Raw genomic sequence first — 12500 nt, forward strand, 5'->3', positions numbered from 1 at the left:
TTCGCAGGTGGTTAAATCTCGTGAGCAATGTCATTTTGCTTCGAGGATTAGGTGGAAAAGGGGGTTGGGGGTTGGGGGGGTGGAAAGGGGAGGGGGGAGGATGGGAAGGGGATGGGGAAGAGGTACAAGGAAGGAGGGAAGTGGAGGGGGGGGGGGGCGGCAAGGGCGGAGGGAGGGTGCCGAGAGTGTATTGGGAGGTAGGGAGGGGGAGAGATATGGGGTAATAGGGAGGGAATGGGGAGAAGAGGATGGGTAGGGAGGAGAGGGATGAAGAAAACGACATTTTGCAACTTGGAGAAAATATCTAGTGAATTCTCTCTTTCCCTCTCTCTCTCTCTTTCTGTCCCTGTCCCTCTCTCTCTCTATGCCCCTGTCCCTCTCTTTCTCTCTCTCTCTCTCTATCTATCTATCTATCTATCTATCTATCTATCTATCTCTGTGTCCCTGTCCCTCTCTCTCTACCTTCTTCTCATCCTCTTCCCTTTTTCCTCCATCTCTCTCCCATTTCCATTTCCCTCTCTCTTGCTCCTACTCTCTCTCTCTCTCTCTCTCTCTCTCTCTCTCTCTCTCTCTCTCTCTCTCTCTCTCTCTCTCTCTCTCTCTCTCTCTCCTTCTCACATACGTAAAATGATGAGCCTGTAATGACATTTTTTTTCGCTCAAAGATAATTATTCGTAAAGACTTTCGTAACTGTGTGATGGAATTCTGAAAAGTGTTTTGAAGGAGCCTTTACGTATCTTTCCTTTGCTGTGTATTTATTCATTCGTCTATTTATTTATCTTTTTATTCAATTATTCATTTATTTATTTATCTTTTTATATTTTTTTCTTTTTGTACATAGACACACAGTACGGAAATACAGATATATAACACATAGATACATGTACTCAGAACACTCACAGATACACGGATATCTAGACACACAAACACACATAGCTATACAGACACGCATACACACAACCATACACAAATACGCAGGCACACATAGTAGACGCACGCCCACTTAAACTATCTCTCTCTCTCTCTCTCTCTCTCTCTCTCTCTCTCTCTCTCTCTCTCTCTCTCTCTCTCTCTCTCTCTCGCTCTCACTCTCTCTCTCTCTCTCTCTCTCTCTCTCTCTCTCTCTCGCTCTCTCTCTCTCTCTCTCTCTCTCTCTCTCTCTCTCTCTCTCTCTCTCACGCACACACATACACACACACACACACACACACACACACACACACACACACACACACACACACACACACACACACACAGAGGTCATCATTTTTTTTTCAACTTTCGCTCTCTCTCTCCTTCTACTCTCTCCCCCCCCCCCCCCTCTCTCTCTCTCTCTCTTTCACACATACATGGAGACTATTTTTCCCCTTCTCCCATTCTGTCTCTGTCTCTCTCCATTCTCTGTTATGTCCCCCATCTCTCCTTTTTCTACATTCCCTTTGTCGTTTTCTTTTCACTTGTCCCTCATTCTTCCATAGGCTGAGCCTCGTAGATTATTCTCGCTCTTTGTTTTATTATAAAAATGAGAATGTAAAAATGTGTATTGCAATGGAAGATGGAGATGAAGGAAAATACAATTACTAATAGGAAAAATGCGAATACGGAGGAAGAAAGGTGGGAGAAGTAAACGACGATGGATGGGATAATATGAAGGAGGAAAAGGAGAAAGAAGGTAAAGGGGAAGAAAGGAAGGAGGAAGAAGAAGAAAAAAACATAGCACGATGAGACAACTGGGAGGAGAAGAGGAGGAGGGAGAATAAAGCAGAGGATAAGGAAGAAGAAGGAGGACGAAGAGGAGAAGGAGAAGTAGACGACAACGACGAAGAAGAAGAGAGAGAAAAGGGAGAAGACAAAGAAGAAGAAGAAGGCAAAGAAGAAGGAGAAGACAACACAAAAAGAAGAAGACAAAGAAGAAGAAAAGGAGACGGAAGAACCAGAGATCGGAAAACAAGACACAACAAAAAAGAAGAAAAAGGAAATACAGAGAAGATAATGAAAACCAATCGAAAACAACAGACATAAAATTGATCGCAAAACCCGACAGCAAAACTTCAACGCCACTAGAAATGATAAGCAAAAACTTTAACAATAAGCAGGAAATTAATTCTGATATATACACCATGGACGCGCGTTGTTACCATGGCAACGCAAAATGACAGCTTCGAGAGAGACATAAACTTTGCACATATTTGATAAGGTTTTCTACGGAGATCGGTTGGAATTATAAAAGGATTCTCAAAATGAAGGGGGGAAAAAATGCTCTTGATTCTTATTTATTTCAAAAGAATCGCAGATCATTTTCTTAAAATTAAGATGGATTTCTTGTGCGTTTTTTTTTTTTTTTTTTTTTTTTTTTTTTTTTTTAAGAATTATTTTTATCCGTTATTTTTCTTTTCTTCATTTTCCCTATTTTATATTTTTCCTCTTTTCTCTTTCGTTTTTTTTTTTCATTTTCCTCATTCCTCTTCGTTCTCATTTTCTTCTCTCTTCTCTCGTCCTTCCCTCTTTCTTCTCCTTGCTCTTTTTCTCTTCCCTTTAACTCTTTTTCTATTCTCTTCCTCTCCTTCTCTTATAATTAGTATTTACTTCTTCCTTTCTCCCTTTCTTTTGTTCCCTCCTTCCTCTCCTTCTTTCTTCCTCTCATCTCGTATTCTCATCCTCTTCTTCTCCCCTTTCCTCTCCTTCTTTCGCCTCTCCTTCCTCCAATTCTTATCTTTTCGGTTCTTTTTATCTCCTCCTTTCCTTCTTTCTACCTATTACTTTCCTTCCTTTTCAATCTCTTCTCGTTTTCTTCTTTCCTCCTCTTTCCGTCTTCTACTTGCTTCTCCCTCACCTTCCTCTTCTTACCCCCTCCTCCCATTCCTCCCCTTCTCTCATTTTTCTTTTTCCCTTCCCCTCCTCTCCTTCTCCCCTTCTCTTCCTTCCTTCCCCTTCTTTCCATTCTCCCCTTTTCCCTCCTTCTTCCCCTTTCCCCTCCTACTCCACTTCCCCTATTCTTCTCTTCTTCTCCCTCTCGCCTTTCTCCCCTCCTCTCCTTTTCCCTATTCCCTTCCCCTTCCTCTTCTTTTCCTCTTCCCCCTTCTTTCCTCTCCTTCTTCCTCTTCGTTCATCAAAACCGACATTGTCTTAATATAATCGAAGCGGAAACTTTTTAAAACGTAAACAAACGTTGGTTTTGAAGTGTGCCACAAGACCCTTGTCTTGGTAATTGCCGAGAAATTGAGAGAGAGAGAGAGAGAGAGAGAGAGAGAGAGAGAGAGAGAGAGAGAGAGAGAGAGAGAGAGAGAGAGAGAGAGAGAGAGAGAGAGAGAGAGAGAGAGAGAGAGAGAGAGAGAGAGAGAGAGAGAGAGAGAGAGAGAGAGAGAGAGAGAGAGAGAGAGAGAGAGAGAGAAAGAGAAAGAGAGAGAGAGTGGGGGAGAGGAAAGGGACAAGAGGGGGGAAAGAAAAGATACGATGGAACAAGAAGCATACGAAATTATTGAAAAAAGACGAATAACAAGAAAGAAAATATATCCAAAATCAAAATATACGAACGAGTAAATAATACGGAAAGAATATCAAACAAATTGGCAACCGAAAGCGTAATTCTATCCACCATGACGTCACTGTGTCACTGCCCTCTCTATGCAACTAAGGGCGTAATGGGTGCAGTTTATCATGCGCGGGTGGTTCTTATCGACGCCAGCGCTTTTTTCTGCTGATGTACTGTAATTATCATTATTATCATTTTTATTATTATTGTTGATATTTGTATTATAATCTTTGTTGTTGGCGTTGCTGCTGTTGTTATTGTTATTATTATTGATAATAACATCAATTTATATTTGTCCTTTCAGCCAAAATTATGAAAATACATAATCCCTTTTTTACCTACGATCCTCTTCCTCTTTCAGCCCATTCCCTTTATTATTTGCAAAACAAATCCTCATTCAAGCATACCTCGCGCAACATGACCGCGTATATGTAACCAAAGTACTATTCATAATTCATCGCAGAGTCCATATTACACAGTACAGACATAGTAGTATATCACAGCAACAATAGAGACCACGGGGACAAACACAATCCACGGTTTGGTGTGTTTGCGAGAAATCTGGGGGGGAGGGGGGTGGGGGGAGTGGCTTAGGAAGGGGGGGTCGTGTAGCCGAGGATTTTTTTTGGGGGGGGGTAAAGCGAGGGGGAGGAGGCTCTGGAAAATGAATATCGCTGATGACGAAAGCTGCGAAGATTATGATTATGGTGATTATAAATGTACTAACGCTAATGCTAAAATCAGTATCATGGGTAATAATCATTTACATAATAATGACAATGAGAATAAGCAATTCAAAACTAAAACTACCACATCACCAGAATGATTCCTCATTTAATTAATGGATGCACACTCACAAAGTTTATATCGTACACTCATTACAGTTCGTATCAACTCCGCTGTAACTTCATTTCAGCGAAGACACTCAACACGCAGTCACTGTTGTTGTCTCAGTGGAAGTCTGCTGTCAGAGTCATTAAAATAAAGGTGTTGAATACATTACCATTGTCCGGATATTTTATTAGAATGCGTTAGTTCTATCAGTTTTAAAAGTTTGGCCTTTTTCTGAGATTTATAAAGATAAAAAGAGAAAATTTAACAATTATGTATCTTAAATATCAATTCTTTCATTATCAAAACACATAACAAAGTTATCAGTGGGAAAAAAGTGTATCCCAATGAACTAAAACACGTAAACATGAAACAAATATAAAAGAACAAGAAATCAGATCAAAATAAACGGAATTATCGAAGACTGACATATAACGATCTCCTGACGCTGTATTCCTCGTGCCATTTCACATCGAAACGATTCATAACTCGCACGTCGTCAACTCCTCCAGTTTATAAAGAAAGTTTGTCTAGGTTGTCAAATGCGAACCAAGGAGGCCGACCTAAAGACTGGATTACTTGGAGAAAGTTCAGGGAAACTTGTGAATGACTTTCGCTGCTAAGACCAAAGAAGGGTGTTCCTGGCTGATCTATTCTCTCTCTCTCTCTCTCTCTCTCTCTCTCTCTCTCTCTCTCTCTCTCTCTCTCTCTCTCTCTCTCTCTCTCTCTCTCTCTCTCTCTCTCGCTCTCTGTTCAGCTCTATGTCTGTACGTGTATGGTATATTAAGATGTTTCGAGGCTTCATTCACTCAAAAGTTCAAAGAAAATGAGTTTTTGAAAATAATTTTAAAATGCTCTCAACTTTTAGTAGTAGGATACAGGCCTATCAAAACATAGAACTATGCCCATCAATTATTTATTCAGTAATAAAACAATTACAATTTACCCCCCCCCCCCCACTCACTCACTCACTTCAAAAAGAAAGAAAAAGACAAAGAAAGAAAGAAACACACAGGAATACATGAAATACATTTTATTTATTGCATTACTCTCTTTCCAACAGCTGGACGGCGCTAACCTCAAACCAACCCCGATAGAGCCATTTGAACTTCCAGAACATTCCCGGCGTAAGTATTTTCCTCGTTTATCTATTGTTTATCATTTATTTATCTTTCTATTTATGTATTTGTTTGTTTGTTTATTAAGAGTTCCATGTTGGGGACGGCCCGCACTTCCTGTTTGTACATTAATTAGTTTATTTTTTTCTGTTGTTTCTGTTCATTAATTCATTCATTAATATGTTTCATCAACCCTTTCAGCTCTCGGATATACATTTCACATTTCCAAACTTTGATGGTTAGTCTATAATAGAAAACTATGAATGAAAAAGATAAAAAAGTCATAACATCGGCTAGTGCCATCTATCAAGACGATGCACCGACATATCCAATGACTTATCTATCTGATTTTATTGAAAATAAATTATTGAAATATGAAATAACAAAATATGGCATAACAATTATCATGATTCTTGAAGGCTTGTCTTTTGCGGGCGTTATTTTTTAAAAGCAGATTTTCCTCCTATCATCACTGGAACAAGTCACTGTTTTCGAAGTTCCTCGTTTTTCATTCGTTGTTTTTCCTTACACTTGTTATTGTTGTTGTGAGGCTTTTGATGCTTCATTCAAGAAGAACTTTTGTTTTTAACTTTACTGTTCGTGGTATTGACGCTTTTCTAATATTTCATTATTGTTCATTTACTATTGGTTTTGAATAAGTTAGTGGCGAGTTTAACTGCACTGGAGATATTTCCAGGCGAAATACGGGCTGGAAGAGTGGCAGCGGCTTCAGAAAACTTCATTTCTAAACTTCTTTCGTGTGTGACCAGAACTTCTGAAGAATTTGTAGCTTGACCATGCAACATCTTGAAACTGCATTTCAATACACTCTTCATATTTCTCTCTCTCTCTCTCTCTCTCTCTCTCTCTCTTTCTTTCTTTCTCTCTCTCTCTGTCTTCTCTCTCCTCTCTCTCTCTCTCTCGCTCTCTCTCTCTCTCTCTCTCTCTCTCTCTCTCTCTCTCTCTCTCTCTCTCTCTCTCTCTCTTTCTCTCTCTCTTTTTCTCTCGATATACTGCTTTAATGATAAACATGCGCTTATAAGTTTGTTTATTTATAGAAACGGAAACAATGTAATACGTATTTTATCAAAACAAAAACAAAATGTTATCATGTTTTCTTCTTAAACGCGATCACTATTAGCTTGTAATTATTTGAAGATTTGATTTGCATTAACCCTGTATTTAACTGGCCTGATGCTACTGAAAATACCGTGACCTTTTGCGACATTTAACCCATTCGCCCCGGATTTATGTTCTGTCGCCTGTATTTTATTGTGAATGTTGTTAAACACAGATGGCTCCACATGTGCTCAGCCGGCAAGGAGTCTATCAGTAGCCCCAGTGACCGATCCTGATTTCCCCATTCCTTGAATTGGCGGGAAAATGTGTTTTTTCTTTTTAATACAGTTAATATCGATACTGTTATTATTATTGTTATTAATGTTATGAGTATTAAATTGTTATTAAAATGTCGATAACATTTAAGACAATGAAATAATGCCAAAAGACCCCTTCCAAAAATCGAGGAAAAGGTTAAACGGGTGAGATACGTAGGACTAATAACCGACTCCTTGGTGACTAAGCACTTGTCGAGCCATCTTTGTGTAATTACAATAAATAAACTTGTAATACATTGGGCATGACATGTATTCTTGCCTGGGTTAAGTAATGTATTCATATATGACCTTTTAAAGATGTACAGTTTATGTGAATGGTGACTTGCTTTTTTTCTCTCAACAGATTCCTATGATGAACGAGAAGGACAGTATGTGGACTTGGTGAGTGACATTTTATTTATTTAGTTTCATATTTTGTTACTGATATTATTTTTGATATTATTATTATTATTACTGTTACTATTACTTTATTTTTGTTGCTGTTATTATCATCATTATCATCATCATCATTATTATCAATATGAATATAATTTTTATTGTTAGTAATTATCATTATTATCATAGTTATCGTTATTTTGTTATTGTTGCTATTACTATTACTGTTACTGTTATTGTTACTGTAGTTAATAATGTTATTATAGACATTATTATCATCATAGTCATTACTACCACTATCATTATTTATAGTTATGTTTTTTTATAATCATGATTTGACATCATTATCATTATTATCACGATGTTTATTTCCTTTATAGTTTTTCTAATGTTCCACTGTTGATGATATCAGTAAAGATGATAATTACGATAGTAACAAAATAATTATGCTGTTGATTCCAAGCCCATTGTATTTTAGGGTAATTGTCTTTATCGTTCATTTATACTTTTGATTTACCCGTTAATTACATATTATTACATAATATTCCCCCCACTGTTTCCTATGTATCAAGTACACTATTTGTAATTATCATAGAAATTCTAGAACAATACTCAGTACACGTAATTATCATGAACACTTGCTAAGTTACGTTTTTTTTTTTTCTTTCTTTCTCTCTTTTATTTTCTGTATTTTTTCTCATACTCAATTTTTCTACACTTCCTCATATTCTTCATTTTTTTTCCATTTCCTCTTTTCTCTTTCCTTCTACATCTATCAGCCCCCCGCCTCCTTCACCACCAATATCATCATCACCACCAATACCACATCCTACTCCTACTCCAGCACCACCTACCCCCCCTCCTCCTCCTTTTCCTTCTCTTCCTCTCACTCCTCTTCATTCTCTTCTTCCTCCTCCTCCTCTTCCTTCCCTTCCTCTCACTCCTCTTCCTTCTCTTCTTCCTCCTCATCCACTTCCACCTCTTCTTTCTCCTCTCCCTCCTCCTCCTCCTCCTCCTTCTCTTCCTCCCACTCCTCTTCCTTCTCTTCCTCCCACTCCTCTTCCTTCTCTTCCTCCTCCTCCACTTCCACCTCTTCTTTCTCCTCTCCCTCCTCCTACTCCTCCTCCTCCTTCCCGCACCCACTTCCACCTTCTCCTTCCCTGTCTTTTTCTCCCATTGTCCAGAAACCATATTGACTCTGATTCTAACGAAGCCACAAGCGGTGTGAACAAGGACAGATGGCTCTCAACATCGGTCGCGCTCGCTTTTTCCCTTTTCGGAATTTCTCTGTTTCGTCTTCCGTTTTTCTGTTTCTCTTTCTGTTTTTTTATTTTCTCTCTGTCTCTCATCGTAATTCTTCTGATTAAAAAAAAAAAAAAAAGATGTGGTTTGTTTTATTTTGATGTTATGGTTGTGTTTTTTTTTTCCATTTCGGAAATTCTGTTTTCGTTTTTCATTTTTTCTACCTCTCTTTCGATTTCGAGTCTTCTCTTTTAAATCGTTTATTTTATTTTCATATTATGGTTGTGCTGTGTTTTGATGCGCGAATCAGGTCTTGATGTAGAAAAAAGAGAAGAAAAAAGAGAAAAAATGGCGGGCGTAAGACGTAAACAAACATGGCCGCCGTATTACTCCGGTGGGCCGTTATTTTTTTATTTATTTTTTTCTCCAACAGTTTTTCAGCGACTTGCTCCTATGTGTTATCATATGAGGATTATTTTCAGGAAATTAAATCTCCGTTCGCCTTATTCCTCCTCGTTTACTGAATTCAACGAATGATTTTCCCGATGATATGAAGATAGAGAAGACGAAAAATTGTGCAAGAGGAAACTAACTAAAAAGACGGAAATGGGCAAGCAAAGAAGTAAGCAAACATGCCAGCAAGCAAGGCAGCACACACACACACACACACACACACACACACACACACACACACACACACACACACACACACACACACACACGTATCATTAGATTGTTAGACATGGATGTACAATAATCAAATATAGAGATAAACTGAGATACATAAGTAAATCTATAAATTAAGAGACAGAGTAGTAAAAGTCCCAAAGGAGACAAGCACTCGCACACACACGGAACCAAGTCGACGTCCGCACAGTGGAAGATACATGCAGATACTTCGATAAACTTTTGCGCTCGGGGAAGAAATCCCTTTTCCTCTCCCGTCCGCCCGCCTCGCTTCGAGAAGTACAGCCACGGACAGAAAGAGTCGCTTCGTGAATGAAGCTTCGAAAATAAAAAAAAGAAACTCATCGAAACCCTTTTGGGAACCCTTAAACACACCTCGCGTCCCTTTCGGTGTTGGCGACGGACGGAATTCGAAAACACGCTTTGACTCGAGTTCTGACCGCGACTGTACTGTAACCTTTTGCTATTTCCGGGTGTCCTTATCGTCGTCTTCATCGTCGTCGCCGTCGTCAATTCGCAACGAGTGAGTTGAAACTTTGACGAGTGTGATGGACCACCGATACGCGACCCGGAAATCGATAGGGTGTCAATAAAGAGCTTTGCCATCTTTCCCGTTGGCGCTGGTCGAGATAACGAAGACACTCGGTTATAAAAAGCAACAACAGCGCGTCTTGGGGTGTGTTTGCCGAGCTTCTCTTGAAGAGGATTCATTCTTGGGAGAATAAAAAAAGGAAAGTAAACAAATCTACGAAGTAAAGAAATCTACGAATATCAACCATTTAATAAGAAAATCGAATTATTATAGAAAGAAAATAAACTTGAATATTTAAAAATCGATAAATGGCCGTGACTCGTTACTATACTTATCAACATACAAAGGGTCGAATCACGGAAGAAAAAGATAAGAAAAAAGGGAGAAGAACAGCTTAAAGACGCAGTATCTCGACGTAGGGGAAAATGTGCGCCCACTCGACCCCACTCGCTCCTCGGGTCGTGTGCGTGAGGTTCCTCGTGTACGTTTAAGTTGATTTCGTGTGCGTGAAGATCCTTTCCTGCGAGTGTAAGCTGCTTTCGTGTGCGTTAATTTATTTTCCGTGTGCGTGGAGGTATTTTTCGTGTGCGTGGAGGTATTTTTCGTGTGCGTGGAATTATTTTTCGTGTGTTCGAGGTTCTTTTCATGTGCGTGAAGATCTGTTCCTATCCTTTTTTTTTTTTTAATCTTGTGTGCGTGAACTTCTTTTCGTCGGACTGAAGTTCATTTCATGTGCACGAGGCCCTTCCATTTGTTAGGGCGTGTGGAGATCTTTTCGCCTGAAGTTTGGCCGTGACTTTTTGCGGACACTGAATCGTCATTAATTAAGGAGCCGAATTAATTACATAGAGGATTCAGTGCGTGGGGCAGGTTTGCAAGCAAGAAGGACGGATGGCGGCGGTGATTTCTTGGAAAGCTCGCGGGATCTGAAATATTGTGATTGTGTAGTTGTTTCTTTTCTTTCTTCTCTTATCACGAATCTTACCTTTATTCCTGATGTCTAAACAAAAGGGGTGAAAAAGAACTTCTAACTGCTTTTCCTCTTTTTCTATTCTGTTCTTCATCTTCTATTTCTTCGTATTTTTTTTTTCTTTTTCCCTCCCTCCTTCCCCCATATTCTCCTCTTCTCCCTCGCTCCCTTCCCTCCTTCCCTTCTTTTCCTCTCTTCTTCTTTTCCTCCCTCTCTCCCTCCCTCCCTCCCTTCCTTCCTTCCTTCCCTTCCTCCCTCCCCTTCTTCCCTTCCTCCTTCCCTCCTTCCTTTCCTTCCCTCCTTCCCTCCCTCCCTCCCTCCTTCCCTCCCTTCATTCCTTCCATCCTCGGCGTCCATCCTTCCTCCCCCTCCCCCTGCCTCTTTCCCCTTAAACTATTCTCTTAATAAAACCACACTCTTTGTAGACAGAGAAAGCCAGAACGCAGATTTAAAGACACAGTAGATAACACAAAGAGTAGACCGCGTCCCTTACGCCCTAGACGTCACACGCGATGGGAGGAAATTAGACTTCTTCGATGACATCCTCGTCCGTTTCCCCGACGTCCTTCTCCCAGTGGACATCAGCCGGGGATCTGTGGGTTGTTCTTGCGTCTTCCGAGGTTTTAAAAGAGAGGCGATCACGCTGTTTCATCGGGCGGTTTTGAAGGGAGGGTCATCATTTGTTTTTCGCTCTTCGTTAGTTTGATTTATGTTTTCAGTAGTGTGTATATTGTCTTTAGGCTTAACAGATAGGCGATTGTACGGTGTAATCGAATACGAAGTTGCTATTATACGTGGCGGTTTCGTAATAGGCCTATGTATGTTTTCTTGCTGAAACTGATAGAATACGTGTTTTTTTTTTTTAGTTTTCTTTTCTCAAGCTTTTTTGTGATATTTTATACATATATATTTTTTCTTTCCGGGGAATATGGAACGAAAAGCGAATTGGCATGCTAAATGGGGTATCATATCGTGGGAAACGGACGAGCCTACGTGTTTGAGGGACGCAGGCAAGCAAGTGCTGGGCGTCGCTTGTTCAGGTAAATTAATTTCTGCTTTGTGTATGTCGCTGGTTATATCAACTGAGTATGTGCCTGGGTTGTCTAGATGACAGGGCCTAATGGGTAGTTTGGAAATGCAATATCCGGTATATACTTGCAACTGTGTTCCGGGCGGTGCGGTGCAGTTCATATTGTTCAAAGTTCTGAATAGTCTGTCTGTCAAGAGGTTGGAGGTGGCAAACGGGCGGCGTCGATGGCGAAGACGCAAAGGTGCTGATTGAAAGTGAAGTCCATATCGCGTTGAGATGCCAAGCGACAAGGTACATGTCTTCTCCTTTTCGACTGGCAATGGGTCCTGTTGATTGCGAGGACGCGTTTCCCGGCTTACAGAAAGGCGTTTTTCCGTAGTCTTAGGTGGAGTTATATGAATATCACGCGTAGGAGTACTTCTCGATCACACAAGATAAATGTCTTGTTTGATTCCCGATGTTTGTTTTTCCTCTTTGGTTTTTGGGAGACGTTGTAAGGATTATAATTGTTTCAGTGTGAAATTATTATCTCTGGCTTTGCAATGACACTATGACGCATGGTGTATGGTGAAGAACGCGAACCTTTAAGCTCCGAGTCTGTAAAAAACACAGGTTATTTTTAGCCCAAGGCGCGGCTGTATCTGGTGTTATGTCTACAAGGCAGAGTATACGTTCACTAGCATCAGTATGGTGCTGGTTTTGCGAAGAGAAACGCATGTAGTCAATTACTACTTTGTGAATATCATTGCTGCAAGGTAGTACTAGAATAATTCGAAGAAGAGTCTC

The 12500-nt window shown here is 40.0% G+C and overlaps 1 protein-coding gene across 2 annotated transcripts in view; it reads left to right on the forward strand.

The window, feature by feature from the left end:
• LOC125047188 (collagen alpha-1(XI) chain-like) overlaps positions 1-12500 on the forward strand; it is a 58335-nt gene that overhangs the window by 18094 nt on the left and 27741 nt on the right. For both annotated transcript variants that reach the window (XM_047645317.1, XM_047645318.1), the window contains exons 2-3: positions 5427-5490; positions 7222-7259. In XM_047645317.1, the coding sequence (XP_047501273.1) occupies positions 5427-5490; positions 7222-7259 (102 nt within the window). The remainder of the gene's footprint in view (positions 1-5426; positions 5491-7221; positions 7260-12500) is intronic.

Source organism: Penaeus chinensis, chromosome 40, assembly GCF_019202785.1.
Source record: "Penaeus chinensis breed Huanghai No. 1 chromosome 40, ASM1920278v2, whole genome shotgun sequence".
Lineage (NCBI taxonomy): Eukaryota > Metazoa > Arthropoda > Malacostraca > Decapoda > Penaeidae > Penaeus > Penaeus chinensis.